At 40.5% G+C, this 17,947-nt stretch overlaps 2 protein-coding genes across 3 annotated transcripts; both read left to right on the top strand.

The window, feature by feature from the left end:
• The first annotated feature begins 1,284 nt into the window (after window positions 1-1,284).
• abhd13 (abhydrolase domain containing 13) lies at window positions 1,285-7,338 on the top strand. Its single transcript, XM_034886339.1, has 2 exons — window positions 1,285-1,529; window positions 3,642-7,338. Exon 2 carries the CDS (start codon window positions 3,676-3,678, stop codon window positions 4,729-4,731), a length of 1,056 nt encoding a protein of 351 aa, XP_034742230.1. The 5' UTR covers window positions 1,285-1,529; window positions 3,642-3,675; the 3' UTR covers window positions 4,732-7,338.
• A 265-nt stretch (window positions 7,339-7,603) lies between these two features.
• tnfsf13b (TNF superfamily member 13b) lies at window positions 7,604-11,138 on the top strand. 2 transcript variants are annotated; one of them, XM_034886356.1, is made up of 6 exons: window positions 7,605-8,254; window positions 8,361-8,472; window positions 9,217-9,273; window positions 9,692-9,816; window positions 10,089-10,239; window positions 10,455-11,138. In XM_034886356.1, exons 1-6 carry the CDS (start codon window positions 8,042-8,044, stop codon window positions 10,565-10,567), a joined length of 771 nt encoding a protein of 256 aa, XP_034742247.1. In that variant the 5' UTR covers window positions 7,605-8,041; the 3' UTR covers window positions 10,568-11,138. The 2 variants fall into 2 exon arrangements, with proteins under 2 accessions (XP_034742248.1, XP_034742247.1); XM_034886357.1 differs by lacking the exon at window positions 9,217-9,273 and having other exon boundaries at window positions 7,604-8,254.
• The last annotated feature ends 6,809 nt before the right edge of the window (window positions 11,139-17,947 follow it).

Here is a 17,947-nt window from a genome sequence, read left to right as displayed (position 1 = left end):
TACCAAAGCATTTCAACACGCTGCAACACTAGAAGAATGAGTGGTCTTAACAATATTTTCCACAAAACTGTGTGGAAATAATTTAGAGATAGTTGAGACATTTCAAATCTTGGAGTATATTTTGACTTCCGCTTATCATGGAGAGAAGTGTAAAAAGGTTTTAAATGTGATGAGATGCATTGGAATAGGACGCCAATCTTGAACCTTCAAATGTTTACACGTCAATGTCACTATAACTTGAACAAGGTTATATTATGGGAGTGAAAAAACTGTACTTGGAGGGTTAGCTGTAATCCAGGCCCAGGCTCTTAGATTATTTATAGGACAATTTAGTCAGAAGAAATACCACTGTGTTGACTTTGCGCAGATTCTGCTTCTATAACTGTTTTTACATACACATTAACGTGTATTGGAGAACGGAGCATCGGTGATGTCCCCCACTGGTTTGTGGACTGCAGTTTTGAAGCCAGGAGTTTGCATTTTGGCCATTGCCATCTTGGTATTTTGGAGTTAGTGTGTAACACATCTAAGCCAGTGGTGTGTAAGCTCAGAGAATTTCAGAAAGTCACAGATTTAACCTTTTGACGGAAGTCATCCAATAATGTATTTTTATTGCAGGAACCCCCTGTGGACTGTTGAGCTCTATTGCTAAGCCTCTATCATGATTGACAGCTCGGTGAGTAGCCCTGCTCCTTAAGCATCCTCTGCTTTTTGATCTATTTTAAAACAAATGGGACTTTGGCACTTGGAGACCTGAGGGTGACGGGTTCAAGTCCCTGCACGGACCAGGTATACTGTGGACCAGTAGCTGGAAAAGTGGCAGTTCAGCTCCTTAGGGGTGCTGAGGGGACCTTGAGCAAGGCACCAACCACCAAATTACTCAGGGCTCCCATTTATGGGCATCTCTCTAGTGTGTGTGTGTGTGTGTGTGTGTGTGTGTGTGTGTGTGTGTGTGTGTGTGTGTGTGTGTGTGTCTGTGTGTGAGAGAGAGAGATAATAAAATATAGGCCTACACATTTCTATTATGAAATACAAAAAAGGAGGTCATAATGACTACATAAGAATATTATGACACAGCAATCTGAACAGCACACTTAGGGAAGCATCAAACTGGCCTTTGTAAGCATTGTTATGATCCAAGAGCATAATGGACTATTGAAGTGGTGGACAAGTCAGAGAATGTTTAATCAGCTTCCAAAGAAGAACGTGACGGACTGGGAAAGATCTGGCACTGTAGCATGTGATTCCAGAAGATGGCAGTAATACGACACCAAAGATGCCAGCTGCGGTTAAACCTCAAAGCAGAAGAAGAGCCCAACGCGGAAGTCATGAAGGCTACGCTAGTAATGCTAACCAGCTGTGTAGCTATCCTCGCCGGTTCTTGCTGATAGTAACCTTGCGTTCTCACCAGTTAACTTTCACTGTAATTTACTTAGCTGCTAAAAAGCTGCATGACAGTGACTGTGCTGTATATCGGTTCCTGTTTTGTGAAATATCCATGCAGCTGAAGTGCTGAAAATGAGAGAAGGGTAAGTAGGTGGCTACCTTGCTAGCTAACCTTTGAAGTGGTGGATAAATTAGAAGGCTGATAGCACTAGCAGCTATCCGAGTCAAGGATAGCTTGATAGTTAGCATGTTACGAAGGTAATCGCGGCTAAGCTAGCACATATTTTAAAGGTTTCAGTTCGGTTTTATGGTCAGTCACTTCTGAGCTTGGTAAATCTCCGTCTCGATAACAGCTTGTTTTGACAGTTCAGAAAGGCATTGCAATGCTAAGTGTCTTAACTGTCAAAGCTCGCAGCTATACTGGTTTTCACCTGGCTGGCAGGAGCTGTCACCATCTCTTCCTTGTGGATGGGGTCAAGACATGTTTAAGACTTGTAATATTTAGAAATGTATCCTCAATTTGTATCTGCCCAGCAACATTTCCGTTCATTTAACGCAACGGTCTTCAACGTTCTTTAAGCCAAGGACCCTTTAACTAAAAGAGAGACGGAGCAGGAACTCACAACTAGCTACATATTTTATAAAATGAAATTGCATGTTAAACTGGGCCTACCATAACGTGTAGGACGGCCATAGACTGTATATCATTAATATTAACAGTCTATTCAATGTATTTATAGCGCTAAATGTTTAGGCAGCCCTCTATGAGGGGTGGCAGTAGCTCAGTCCGTAGGGGGTTGGGTTGGGTTGGGTTGGGAACCGGAGGGCCACCGGCTCAAGTCCCCCGTACGGACCAAAGTACGGCGTGTGGATTGGCAGCTGGAAAAATGCCACTTTACCCCCCCCCCCCCCACCCCCCCAGGGCGCTGGTCCAGCGGGCAGCCCACTCACTCTGACATCTCAGCATTTGTGCATGAATAGGTCCTGAACATGTGTGTGTATTTCAGGCCTGTGTGTAGTGATTACTAACAATGCAGAGTGTAAATTATATATTGGGATTTTCCCACTGGGGATCAATAAACAGTATAAATTATATTTATGAGGGCGGCCTAAAGCCTTTATGCATACATTTCTTGCATAGAATCCCAACCAAGCTACTAAAATGGTTGTTGGCATGATTATATAAATCATGTTTAATTTTTAAATATACATATGGCACAGTTAAGCCTTACCTATAGGCCAGTAAGCCTATCACAAGTGGGGAGTTATATACCATATGCTTGTAATATGGTGGATTCATGGTAAAACTTTTCATTCGTCCTGCATTGCCTTTGAAGATCCCTGATTTAAAGTATTCTCATTGGTGCTCATTCCTGGTCCTGCAGAGCTGCACAACTGCATATACTTGCTAGTTACTTCAGTTTCAAAATCACCTTTAATGGCTCTCAAAAATATGTACACATAAGGCTAAAAATAAGCAGAACGAGATAAACATTTAAACAATTGACTACTATGTACTGATATAAGTTTGTACTTTAGCATATAAATACATAGCTACAAATGCATACACATCCATTCACATGTAAACAATGCTTTATGAGGACCGTAAACAGCAAGACAACAGTGCAACACAAAAGTGCAAATGGTGCTGGAATAAATTGTTACTAATATAATATTTTCCGTGGCACTACTGTATCAATACACAGACGGCAGTTAGCAATCTATTATTATATAACATATGTGTTGTGTGTTTGTCTGCTTGACAAACCCAATACCACGCAATAAAATTGTGTGAAATGAACAAACTATCTTTTTTAGATAAAACAGATGTTTACAAAGTTTCCTTTTTGGAGTCACAATTTGAAATTAGAAACAATTTAAAGTTGGAAGAAAGATAATTGCAATTAATTGCAGAATATTGCAATAGTTTTAAAATTGCAATAATATTGTATCTTGACATAAGTATCATGGCGATGACGTGTCGTGAGGCCTTTGGTGATTCCCAGCCCTATTATTTAGCTAGCTAGCTAGCTAGCTAAATAATAGGGCTGGGAATCACCAAAGGCCTGAGTATGCCTGATATGAGTATGTGTTTTTCCTCCGTTTTTCCCCATTGTACACTGGGTTTTTGCATTCATTGTTAGATTAAATATGCAATATATAACTAAAGACGTTTTTCTAAATACTGTCCTTAATGAACATTTATATTCAACCACTTTCCCTTCTGTCCCCTGTACTCTTTCTTTGGTTCTCAGAGTGTGTGTCCTGTGACTCAGCTCTTGTGTAGCCATGGAGAAGCCCTGGAGGCTGTGGGGGGCAGTAGAGCGGTGTACCCTGACTCTGGCCTCCTGGTCCTGGGGTGCATGTCGAGTCTCCCTTTTGGCTCTCATCCTCACCTTCCACCTGTATGGCGGATTCTTCCTCCTAGCTCTTATTCTAGCCTCTGTGGCAGGCATCCTCTACAAATTCCAAGATGTGCTCCTCTACTTCCCTGACCAGCCCTCCTCCTCTCGCCTTTATGTTCCCTTGCCAACAGGAATCCCTCATGAAAATGTGAACATTCGCACCAAGGACGGTGTAAAGCTTAACCTCATCCTGCTTCGCTACACAGGAGGCGACACGCCTCCTGGAGTCACCCCTGGCAATCAAAGCAGCCCCACTTCCTCTGCTCCACCTACAATCCTATATTTCCACGGTAATGCAGGTAATATCGGTCACAGGGTGCCAAACGCCCTGCTCATGCTGGTCAATTTAAAAACCAACGTGGTGCTGGTGGACTACCGTGGCTACGGGAAAAGTGAGGGTGAGCCCAGTGAGGATGGGCTGTACCTGGATGCAGAGGCCACACTGGACTATGTCATGACTCGTCCTGATCTGGACAAGACAAAGGTGGTACTATTTGGCCGCTCACTGGGGGGTGCTGTGGCTGTGCGCTTAGCATCAGTCAACCCTCACCGTGTAGCAGCCATTATTGTTGAAAACACCTTCCTCAGCATACCCCACATGGCAGCGACACTCTTCTCCTTCTTGCCAATGCGCCTGCTGCCTTTGTGGTGCTATAGGAATCAGTTCCTGTCCTATCGACAGGTGGCGCTGTGCCGCATGCCCTCACTATTTGTGTCTGGTCTGTCAGACCAGCTCATCCCACCTGTCATGATGAAACAACTGTATGAGCTGTCTCCCGCGCGGACTAAACGCCTGGCTATCTTTCCAGAGGGCACACACAACGACACGTGGCAGTGTCAAGGCTACTTTGCGGCTTTGGAGCAGTTTATAAAAGACCTGCTGAAGAGCCATGCCCATGAGGAGAGTGCCCAGCCCTCATCTAGTGTCACCATTATCTGAAAGAAAAAGTCATGTACTGATTGTAGACTACTGGTTGTGGGCTGGAGGAAGTAAAGGCTGTCACTGGGGATTGATTGGACTTAATTGATTTCTTTTTTCTTTTCTTTTTTTTACAAAGAATGTAAAAAATATATATAAACATAAATGTTTTTTCTCTGGGTTTCTATTTTATTTAACTCTTTCTACCTTTCTGTACATGTTCAAATGATTTGACCATTTCAAGGTTTGAAGAGAGGGTAACAATGTCCTTTTGTTTTACAGCTATGAATGCATGTATTTAAGACCTTAAATGACTGAAGCCAAATCATACGTGCCCACACTGCAGTCACAACATATTTGCTGTAATGGGTCATCGGGTCTACAGAAATACATTTAAATCCCTGAAACAATTGCTCATCACATACTGACCATATGAGGACCTACAATATTACAGTCAAAACTGAACTACTGGAATTAAAATTAATCTTTTCATATAGAAAATGAGACACTGATTATATCTAGGCCTATACTGTATATATCTTTGTTTATACATAACCTTGCACTGTCTTTAGTTCAGATTTACCCAAGTGTTGAGTTATGTATGCTAACATCTTCTGAGCAATACTTTGAGAAGAATAAGGATGTTTTTTTTTCTCCCTTTTTGGTGAGGAACATGGTGAGTCCTTGCAGCAGCTTGGCATGACATGATTTAGTATTGATATATATATATACCCTTACAAATTTTGTTTGGAACATAGCATTAAAAACATGTTGAAGAACTGTATTCAGCCATAAAAGGGTTGAGTGCTGAGATGAAGTGGTTAGTAAGATAAGTGTGATATTTGTTACTTCTGCCTATCAAAAATAACTTGAGAACTTATTTCCGGTCGAGCTACTTCTGTCAAAATGTCATGGCTTGGGCTGCTTGATTATGGAAAAATTCATACTTCTTTTACATGATTACTCATTGACTTTTGGAAAGATGTAATTATTGAAGTTAAAAAAATCATCAGTGAAAACTGCGAAATTCCCTTCTAATACGTTTCTCGTTAGAGCTTTTAGTTTTTCTCCATTCAGAAAACAGGACAACATAAGAGTTGACTTACAAAACTAAATGTGCAAATATTTTTTTTTTATTGATTACTCTGTTTTTTAGATTGTTAGGAGCAGAAAGATTAATTGCACATCCCTATTCTTTACTGTTAAATGGGCTGTAGTTGCTACATAGCAACGATGGCTCCAGTAGTTTGGTAAGGAACATTTGCTCTTACACTCTAATTGCACAAGTAAGCAACTAATTTCTGTCCACATACAAACACGGGCATGTGACTATTGTATCCAGGCAGTCTTGAAAAAAAATCCAAACCTATCTAAAGATGAAGTGTGAACTTTTTTACTCTAATGGTGTGATTAATTGTTTGATATTATCAACATCGTAATTGTTATTTGGAGAATTCTAGGTTCTCATGTGGCAAAATGGCTTTACTCAATTTCAATTGGAGGTCTTTTATTGAGCTAATTAACTTTTCCTGCATGTCTTCCAACAGGTGGAGCCGAGTCTGATTGTTAAAACACCGTTACCTGCTCTTGCTTTCCAAATGCAGCATGCTGCACTGCGGTGGTACTAAAGCCATTTTAATACAGACCTCCTTAGCCATATTTGATACTGTTTGTAAACAGTATGCTCCACAAAATCTAACAAACAAGACAACATGTATCATTGTGAACTTGAAAATGGTCTAAAGGCTACTATGAATGTGAATTATGATCTTGAATTAACAAGTGGGCTTTACAAGAAATAGTTTCTAGATGGCCTTTTCAACTTTTGTTGTGACTTTTTGCCACCAGTGACACAAAAGTTTCAGACATTTTTGTATCATTTCAAACCCATAAACTGAGTTAGATTTAGCTTCTTATATGTTGGTAGAGAATAATGTTTTCTCTCTGAATTCCACCATATGAATATCCATTCACTTAGTTCCACACACTTTGTTTTACACACCTGCTGTTAGTTTGCATTGCGCTGTATCTTCATTCAAGTAAAGATGTGGGAACTTCTTCATTTGACGTATTGTTATGGTGGCTTGCCTGAAGCAAAGGTAACTAAAATTTTGGGTTTATATGCTATCCAAATGTATTGTTACTGTTGATGAAAAGAAATGGAATCAAACTGAATGTCTCTTTATTTCTTTTTATAAAAAAAAATCCTTTGCCAGGTATTTTGCAAATGCACTATGGAACATATTTTCATATGTTCATATACTTGTTAAAAGAATGGAATTAATGCTGTTGGAAGTGTTGACATCATTTTGAATTTGCATTTGGAAGCTGGCATGTGATCACGTTGAGTCTTGGCAAATTTCTGTAATGGACCTGCACAGTGTTGACATTGTTTGTGTACATCTACCATGACTCCACAGGGAAGAAACATTAATGGGATATCTGAACAGTCAGACATCTGAAAGATTCAACTTCCTCTTCAGTATGAAGCAGTCAGTTTGAGGGATTTTCCATATAACTTTAATGTTTTTTTTCTATATCAAAACAATGTAGACAAATTCTTTTCTAAGCACACATTTTCACTTTCTATTTTCTGTACTGTAACATGCAATAAATTGATACGTTCAATTGCTTGTCCTGTTGTATGGTGTGTTGTAAAGAAGTAACAGTTCTAAAATAATTACTTTTATTCTAGGAATCCCTCTTAGTTCGTTTTCCAGTCTTATGTTACCATTCAAAGTGAAAGTAATGTTGCTACTTCCTGCTTTCAGTATGTGTTGGCTCCTCTAGCTGTCAAATTCTAATGTTTAATTCAAATGTCATTTGTCAAAGAATTTTGTGGACCCCCCCCCCCCATTTCCGGACCTTACTGTCACTTATCTAACTGCCAACCTGTCCTTCCGGTTTTCACTCTGTAATGATCACATGGGTTATTTCTTAGAATGTGGATAGGCTGAGATGTGTTATTATAATTTTGAGGGAGCAAGATGAAGAGAGAGGGGAGAGAGGTTTGGCAAGGCTGCTGGTCAGGCAGGAAGCTGAGTGTGGTTAGCTGAGCGGAACAGTAGAGGGGAAGCTGTTTTTGCCATTTTTGTACAGTATTTGTTCTGCGTTTGTCACTCTGACTCAACTGGAACTGGCTACTGGAGGACAAAGAGAGAGTTAGGGAGGTCAGTTGAGCTTTTAGACAGACATTAAGGTAAAGTTTTTTTAGCCATTGATGACAGAAGCAAACATCGACCGCTGCTAGACCCAGCCAGTCAGAAGAGAGGCAGCGTAGTTCAGGCCAACGACAGGTCATGCTGCCAGGGTGAGACCTCTGGGCCCCGCGATGGCTTGTGTGGAGCCAGGGATTGGAAAAAGGACCGGTGAAGGGAGGCTGTCCTGGCCGGTTTTCCTGCTGACGCTGGCTGCTGTCACCTCCTCTTCTCTTTCAGCTTTGTCCTTGTACCAACTGGTGGCCCTCAGAGCTGAGGTAGAGGGTCTCAAAGCAGAGGTCTGTCGCAAGAGAGAAGAGGGGAGAGAGGCCAAGCACGCAGGCCAGGTGAGAGACAATGAGTCAGGATATATCCACAACTGCACAGGAGTGTAAAGACAGCCTTTTACCAGCGTGTATTGTTTTTCTACAAACTGTATTGTGTTTTTTTTAGACTGAGAATATCAATTGGAGAAGCAGCCAAGAGTCCCTGCACCAACCTGGGTCTCAAAAAACTTTCACCCTGATACGGAGGAGAAGATTGGTCTCCGGATCAGAGAAAATGGGTAAGACACGGTAGGCTGCACCTGAGTCTGACAGTTCACTGCCAATGTGGAAGATGTGGATATTACTTAAGTAAAGTTAGGCATTTCTGTTGGGTTCCCGACTCATTTCGAGAAAAAAAAAAAAACAGAGAAAGAGAGATTTGCTTGAACCAGCAGCCGAAGTGCACTGCAGGCAGCAGAAGTGTGTCTCGGGTGAGCGAGGGAGCGTGGCGGTGCTGTGAATGAGATGAATGCATTGTTGTTTTCTGATTGTTTAACAGCTTTTACATTCTGAATCACATAATGAGACAAAATCTATGTGGATTTTAATTTTTTTTAATTGTTTTTTAGATGAAAAGTGCAAGAACACTGAACTGCTGGCTGCAGTGTGTGTTTAACCCTGCAACCACCAGCAGCTCTTGTCCCATCATGTTAATTGTTTTTTTCATACGTCCAAAGACTAACTTGCTTAACTTAAGTTCCTTAAAAATTGTTACAAGAACTAAAAAGTACTTTGATCTTTGGGTCGGTTTGGGGTTAATGTGTTTATCATCAGCTTAACTATTTAAAAATCCCCAAAACACCAATATTTACTATGTTGCTGTTGCTCAGTGCTGACTTTGTCAATGGAAATCTGCCCAAAATGTAAAAAGAGCGGGAGAACAAGAAAAAAGACAGATTGCCATGGAATAGGCAACTTTAGCATTGTAAGGAACCTGCTGACCAGTTTTAACATGTCTAAATTTCTCTTTTGTTTTATCGTAGTTTCTCAGCCTTGCCTGCAGTTGCTGGCAAACAATAGCAGGAAAACCTTCCGGAAAGGTACAGTATGCCTGACCTGGGCTATGATAGTTTGGTTATTTGTAATAGAAGTAAAATTGATGTAGTTTTTATTGACATTTTATATTACTCTTGGACCTTTGGAAGTTTACGTTAAATGTTCCCACTATGGGCGCCTAGGTAGGTCAGTTGGTAGAGTGGGTTAGGGTTAGGGTTCATTCATTTCTTCAACTGTCCTATCAGTAAAGGCCTAACAATGCAACAAAAATAATCTTTAAAAAAAAATGTACCCATTATTACTAATAGAACTATATTTCACACTACAATGTAAATAGACATATATACTGATTATTACATACTGATCCGTTAACAGATTTGAAACAGGTTGACTGTTGGGATACATGTTTAGCCTTAAGTGCTTTGACATGTTTTCTGATATAGTCTTTTTTTTTTTTAACAGAATATAACGCGGAGCCGCACACAGGTATCCCCTGGCAGGCAGGTCTGAGCAGAGGCTCTGCCCTGGAGAAAGACAGAGACAGCATGTTAGTCAGAGAGGAGGGCTTCTACTTTGTGTACAGTCAGGTAGGTCTGTTTGTTGTCATTTCCTAGTTTTTCCACAAGGAGGTGCTGCTAGTCTGTTGGCCAGATTTGACATAGTAGGGGATTAAGTCTACATACATTGCAGAAAAATGGGTGTGCATGCAGTTGGTTGACAGCCCTTGAAGAAAGGTCAGACAGAGACAATGCAAATGATATCTGCACAATAAATAATATTTCACCCACCTGAATGTTTATACGTTAACACCCATGCATCATTCCATACCACCATGACCTGGTATTTCTAATGTGCTCAGGTCTACTACATGGACAGCACCTTTGCAATGGGTCACGTGGTGATCCGGAGGAAGAGGAATGTGGTGGGAGATGAGCCTCAGTATGTGGTCTTGTTCCGCTGCATCCAGAATATGAACCCTGTTCACCCTTACAACACCTGCTACACAGGAGGTGAGTCTGAGTTATTGTTTATGTCAAGCTATGGTCCCCTTATTTAACTATATTATTTCGCAACAGCTGTCATGGAAGGTCAGTCGGTGTTTTTCAGTCAAGCGCTTGTGTGTATGTGTGTGTGTGTGTGTGTGTGTGTGTGTGTGTGTGTGTGTGTTGAGTATGGGTGATAGCTGTTTATGGTAAGAAAACAACATTACATTTGCATCCCTCAGGTATTGTGAAGCTGGAGGTTGGGGACCACTTGGAGCTGCTGATCCCTCGTTCCACAGCCAACGTGTCCCTTTATGGAGATGCCACCTTTATGGGTGCTGTAAAACTGGCTTAGAAATGTGTCACCTAATTTCGGACCCAAGGGACACTCTTGTGGTGCCATAATGGGAGCAAGAAGGGCATAGTTTTGGTGTCCTTGCCTGACCTATGAGGTGAGAAGAATACAGGAAGCAGATATTTCAGTACAGACTGAACGATAGACGGTGATTCCTAGCTTGTTCAGCCTGATCGGACATGAAGGGGACTATGAATTTATGTCTTTACTAGTAAAAAAATACACACACCTAGCTACAGCTGTATCATTTGTATTTCTACAACACATCATGACATAAATTGTAATAACTGTCAAAATAAAATCCTTTTATTTCCTCAAATAATCACCAACACATGGCAAGATGTAACATGTGAGATTTGACTTTAAAGAGATGTTACTTGTGTTTTTCTTATGTTTTGATCAATAATCTTTCCTACTGTAGATGCAACATTACTTAAATTGTTCTTATCTGCTTTGTTATTTTAGACATTTGAACATATTTCATCTGTTAACCATAATATGATGTAAGTTTACCTATTTATGTCTAACTGATGACAAAATTAGATTCAATAAAGTGATAGTTCTTGCGCAATATAAGACAATATCTGGAATCTGAGTAGAGGTTGTTGTCCCTTTGTTGGCCACATTTAGAAAAGAGTGGCAGAATATCCTGCCAGGCAGCAGAAAGACAAAAGTAGCTGAGGTTGAGCAGGAACAGTGGAACTAAAAGTGCCTATTTTTAGATTGAGGAAAAACCGTACAGGCAGAAGATGTCTGCACATTCAAAGTTGTTTGTTAAGCCTGAGCAGCCTGGAGGAAATAGTGAAATGTGGGGGATTCTTTATGGTAAGCTAGAGGGAGAGGGAGTCACATCCAGGGCAGGATTCAGACACATTAGAACAATGGATTATCACGACTGTATACCCAGTTTCACAACCAATCATTGTTTGAATTATTTGCATACATGGAAATTACAGATAATGTGGTGTCAGAATTAACAAACATAATATTCAAAGTGGATTATACAGCACTTGGGAATAATTAGGGCCAGAGCACTTAAGTGCAAAGGGGTGCAAGGGCACCAACGGCGCTAGGACACGGTTGATGCCCTTGCACTTCAGTGCTCGGAACCTATTGTTTTTGTAAGGATTGTTATTATTCCGGACCGTCATTTTTGAGGGGTTCAGCATGTGGGAAAACTCACAAAAACTTGCACACATGTCAGACCTATTAAAAATGACAAATTTCTTTAGGGATTGGTCTCGGGAGTTGTCAGGGGGCTCCATAACACCCCTTAACGTGCATTCTGACTTAAAAAAAGTAATAATTTATCATACTAACTTTTGAGGGAACTTGTGTATCATCTGGAACTCTATCAAGCTACTTTTAGAAAAAAATCTAAAAATATTAAATGTTATGATATGGCGAATTTTGTGCAAAATGTCTACGAAGACTGAGGACTTTAGGAAACACAACAACTCTCAAAATATTGCAGCCATGTGCAGAATGTGAAACTCTTTCCGCTGAATACACATTTAGGTTTGGGAGTGGCATGGTAGCTCTGTAGCGCCCCCTAGTTGGTTTTAGCCCTTGGGCACATTTTTGACGGCCTCAATATACAAAAACTCACAAAAACTGGCGCCCACATGAACATCTGGGAGCTTTGCGAGTCTGCTCAGCGATTTGGCCCATACCTGTAAGGGGGCTCCATAGCGACCTCTAATGTGTGGAAAGGCCTTAATTTAGAGATAGTTACTCCGATCTTCACCAGATCTGACACGCATATTGCTCTAATCATTGCGATTTTGATCTATTATATATATTTAATATATTTAATATTATTTTTTCATGTGTTTTAAATTCTTTCAAACTCCTCCTAGGCCTTGATTGCAATCTTCTAGAATCTTTGCAGGTAGAATCTACTGACACTCATGATGAAAAGTTATCTAAAGAATTTTGATGAAAAACGTGCAAGTTATAGAGTAGCAACTTCCTGTCAGGGTTGTTGAAAGAGGAAGTTGCATATCTGGCCAAGATTTATTCCGATTGCCACCTATTATGACAAAGTTGTTTCACATTGCGGCGTGAGCTTGCATTCCATATTTCGAGTGAATCAGCCATTAGATGGCGCTGTTAGAATTTATTTTAATTATTTATTTACATTTCTTTGACATATGGGGACCACACTTCTCCTTCTGGGCTGCGAGTCCAATCTGTACGAAAACTTGAATATACACTTGGAGGGCCCTTGTGACAAGAAGCTATCAAAAGAATTTTGATAGAAATGAAATCACTACGACAGCACTATGGCTGCAGGATGTCGTTGGATGGAAGATGACAAACATTTATAAGTTATGGATTAAATGGGACAAACCCAACGACTTGCTTGTTGTAAAGTCTGCATAACAGATGTGAACCTCTTTTCAACGGGCGAGTCTGCGGTTTCAAGTCACATGAAGGGAAAGGCAGCTGAAGTAGCCGTGAAGAAAACAAGAAGCTAGCTAGGTTAAAGCAAGATGGCGGAGCTGGTCCACAGATGGGATCTTTAGACGCGCTGTCCGGAGAGGCTTGTTAACGGTTAGTTACATTTCCATGTCCTGCTAGTTGTTCTGTCTGTTGTTCTAGGTTTTGGATTTAGTTACATAAATATCTAAAAAATAAATCTGACTTATAGTCCAGTGCAACTTATGATTTTTTCCTGTTCATGACACATTTTTGATGTAAAATATTGTTATTTCACATTATAAATGCAGTCCGCATTTTCGGAAATAATATGCAGATTTTTGCAAGCCGTTATATAAAAAAAAAGACAAATCACGTCAACAACAGTGTGTAGCTGTCTGTTGAGCGAGCGACTACGAGCTGTAGACCGGAGCGAGTCTGCGTGTAGCAGCCCTGCAGTCTAGACACAAGCTGCCACCTTTCTGTGTAAGCTAGGAGTCGAACACGTTTAGAGACATGTGTGGTTAAGACGGTAGTGAGAACAGTGTGAAACGGGATGAACCGACTAAATGTGGCAGGAAACTGTTTACTGTGTATTATTTAGCAGGCCAAGCTAACGCTAGCTAATCATTGGTATGTGTTAGCGGCACAGCCGGAGCGTCATGAAGGTCAAAAGAGCGTTCAGTTTGCAGTTTTGATAGGCGGAGTTTGCGGTAGTTAGTGTTTAAAACCTTAATTCTAATCCATGTGAAAATAATGCAGTAGCTGGCTTTGGGTCAAAGACTAGTTCTGTTAGTAATTTAGTTCATAAGCAGAATTCATAGAGGCTTAAAAACGGTGAAGGTAATAAAACAAGATTATAGATTATTCAGTCTGGAGTAAAGATGGAGTAATGCTGCTGAATTGGCTTGAAACTTTTCAGGATTCATTAAAATCCAACCCTGACGACATATACACGCCGATATTTGCTCAAAGTCATAACGCCCCCTAGTGGCAACAGGAAGTAGGCCTAAAAGACAAGATGCTACTTTAACAAACTCCTCGTAGAGATTTCACCAGATCGACTTCAAATTCAGTCTGTCTCATCTAAAGACCTTAACGATTTGTTAAAGGAAAAACTTTTTGTCAAGGTGTCATTGAACTCAGCAGAGAGTTCCTTCTTCAATTGTGATGCTTTGGCCTTCCACAGATTATGAACTGTATGATGAGTCTTGTGTGAGGTGTCCAGTCAAGGCCCGTCAAACGCTGCTTGCTTTAATTTAATGTTATTTTTAATAGAGTGGAATCCTATTGTCATAAACCCATCATGTTATTCTGTTATACATTTCTGTTGCACAAATTAATGATTCACATCAAAAAATTCAAAGAAATGATCTCTGTTGTTTTACACTGAACAGTTTTGCCCAATGCAAAGCATAATAGTGCACAGTTGACAGGAAAATTTGTTAAAGGAAAAACTTTTTGTCACGGTGTCATTGAACTCAGTAGAGAAAATAACCAAACATTTAAAATTTGTTTGGTTATTTTACATAATTTTGCATGATTGTAGCTATTGAAAAAATATCAACACTGTGATATTAATCTCAAGCATATCACCCACCTCTACTTCACAAAAACACATACTATTGATTGGAAATATAGTTTCATTGAACTATATTTCTAGATGCTATCAACACCCGGGGCTTCTTGACCCGGGTGTTGATAGCATCCAGAAGCCCCACAAGTAGCATACTGTATATCAACGACGTTCCACTTCCAGGATTGGGGAGGTGCAGCCAAAAATTCTTCTAGATTTTCCTCTTTTTAGTCCGGATGTCCCACACCTTCCGTTTTCTTTGTGTTTGCATTCTAAACTTCGAGGACTATGGTTAATTGCTTCTCAGATCTCTGCAAGGTAAATTGAGACATTTAGCTAGACTATCTGGTCTGTCTGAGTTTTCTGTTGCATGACTAAAACAACTTTTGAACGTACACATTTTCCACCAAAACAAGTTCCTTCCAGAGGCTATTTTGCAGAGGCACCATCATTATGTCTGGAGCTTAGCCACCCAAGACGTTTGTGATTGGTTTAAAGCAATGACAATAAACGGGAGCATGTTTTTCTCCCCTCCCAGAATACTGGGTGGACTAGCCAGACCTTCTTCCACAGCCTTGTGGAGGAAGGTCTGGCATTGCGAGGCTAAACCTAATGTAACTCAGCCACGCAAACACACTGTGATAATTCACCTAGGAGATTTGGATTAAAATATAAAATTTAGTTTTTTGATAATTATGCAAACATGAAAAATTCACTTCAAGGGACGTGGCAGAATGCCTTAGAGACATCTTCCCTACCACAATATTTGTCTTTGAAATTGAATCATTCTCTGCTAATGCTCGTAGTTTTTTGTCTCAGAACAAAACCAAACTGCAAACTACAGTTCGGTTTCAAATAAAATCAAACAAAGATTAGTGAATCATAAACCATAATTTAGTCACAGACTCTTTAAAATGTAAAAAATTGTGGCATAATTGAAAATTAGTTTTAATTAATTTTAGGCCTAAATCCTTTGAAGATAAATCGCAATAAAGTAGCCTGTTCAAATAAACTTGGCCTTTTAAAAACATATTTTACTCAGTGGATGAGAGCCAACATGCCTCTCTGTATTGCTTAAGCTAGGTCAGCATTTTGTGATTTTTTTTTTTCTTCTTTTTTTTCTCTTTTTTTCCAGCCAGATATTTTACAACATGTTCATTTTTGAAACGATTTATATTTACACATTTTTTCCTTGGGTGTTCTCCTCTACCTGCCACTCTCTGCACCGTCCGGTTCTCCCTCTCTGTGTAACAAAGACACACACATACACACAGGCCTTCTGTTAGTTGGGGCAAAGAGTTAGACAAAGCCCAGTGGGTGGTCACTCCTTCACTAGGCATTTTGCCCCTGGAGTCATGGCTCCATTCAACAACAAGAGAGACCAAAAGAAGGAGATGGAGGGATATAGTCTAAAATAGAAGGCTGAGAAAGAAATATTTCAAATGGACTTAATGGGTAGCAGCGTCCATTAGTGGAAGAGCAAATGGAGGAGAGGCTGTGAGGCTAAAGCAGAGAGAGAGCAGGACAGGACCGACCCAGGCTACTACAGCCGTGGAAGTCAGAGAAGCTTTTTGATGATCTGGTAAACAGAGCAGGCGGCTGTACAAACACTCAAGAAAAAGGAGGAGGGGGAGTAGGGTATAAGAGAAGAGGGGAGCACAGACCTCTTGTATAAACATGTCAAGCATGATACTCCCCTTCCGTCTGGGCCAGAAATGTCTTTGTGTGGTGCCATGGTGACGGCTGGTGTGTTGGCGGAAGCTGATGTCATTGTGGGCTCGCTTCTCAAAAGAGAAACCAGCATCTGACCGGAGAATCAGGAAATGAGACCTGCTGTGTACACATGCTTGCACTGTGTATAGTTCACACACTCACAAACATGTTAAGAGTGCAGCCGTATTATTAAACGGACAAAAAAAAATGTATATCACCTACAGTTTTAGAATGGACTAAGAACTTTTTTAAACACATTTCTAATTTTTATTTTTAGCTGGTGTGTTAAAATATTGTCACGCTAATGCAAAAAAACAGTGTGAAGTCTGGTTTTAAGAATCAGACCAATCTATAAAAAAAACAATCTTCACTGCAAAAACTATGTGTCCACATGGTGTACAGTAAGCAGGAAATCTGAAGCTGAAACAACAAAAATGGGACCTGATATAACCTGAAATTTTAAATTTTCTTTGATATACTGTACATTTCTAAAGAGCACCGACTATTTTGATTGCTTCTATGAGGTAGGCGTAACATTTAGTAGACTCATTAGTCCAAGTCCCTTGGAGTCTTTCGCTTTTTTTTTAGGCTGCATCACTTGTGCTAAACATTGACCTTAGCGTCTCCATGTCCCCATCTGTCCTTTTCATTTCCTCCCTCTCTCCCTGTTTGGAAGCTTTAGGACAGGTCTGGCGGATAACGGGGGCTAAAGGTGATCCCTGAATCCTACTTATTAAACCCAGCATACTCTTGGCAGCAAATAAAAAGTGTGGCTTTTGCAAGTAGACGCAGATTTGCACGTACACACGTGCACTTCCGTTGTCCTGCCCCCCCTAAATACTGACAAAATGTACAGCACTTACATCATCTCACTGTGCTTCAGTGTACTACACGGTGGTCTAGTGTACATACTTCTCTAGTATTTTGGGATTACTTTGATCTGCTACAGTCAGACCAAAGTAATCGGGCTGATCCAGAGCCCTCCGACTGAACTGGCAGCAGCATTGTGTGGATTTCCCATTTAAGTGCGGATTTTCTGTTTATCAACAAACTGGATTTTGCCCTCCGTTACTCTAAAGTCTAATCACCATGTTCTGTGGCTGCCATGCTGTAGAATTTTTGATGTTTCAGCTTCAGAAGACACTAATTGTTTTTGATTGGAAAAAAAAAAGCGACTGACTGGCAAAACGAGAGGTTTATTTGCTTGTAACAGGGTTAGATCTAGAACATGTTCTTCTCCCCTGACTAGGATTTGCTTGGAATATGAGATGATCTATAATTCATACAGTTCTGCCTCTGCCTGGAATCAAACCACGATGGAACGCCAGGCTTGCAATCTGCACATGTGCACAAGAAAAGTAAGAGCAGATTTAAAAGTTGTCTCTGTTCAAGCTCATCTTGATTGGTTTTACTTTTGTTCTCGGTCTTTTTCTCAAGGACATCAGCCTATTACAGAGGAGAGGAAAAACATCAAATGGATGAGAGCAGGCAAGGATTTTGGTTTGCCACAACTCTGTCCCCCTTCCTCTCTCTCCCCATCGCCTGACTCCCACACTTTGCTTTATTGTTCCAAGATGGAGCTTAAGGCACACACAGCATGGATGTATGATGAACACACACACACACAAATCTAGGGGCTGTGGGACTGTGGAAATATAAATGTCCTCTCA

The sequence above is a fragment of the Etheostoma cragini genome, chromosome 11 (assembly GCF_013103735.1).
Source record: "Etheostoma cragini isolate CJK2018 chromosome 11, CSU_Ecrag_1.0, whole genome shotgun sequence".
Classification (NCBI taxonomy): Eukaryota; Metazoa; Chordata; class Actinopteri; order Perciformes; family Percidae; genus Etheostoma; species Etheostoma cragini.
This window is presented reverse-complemented; position numbering and strand designations above follow the sequence as displayed.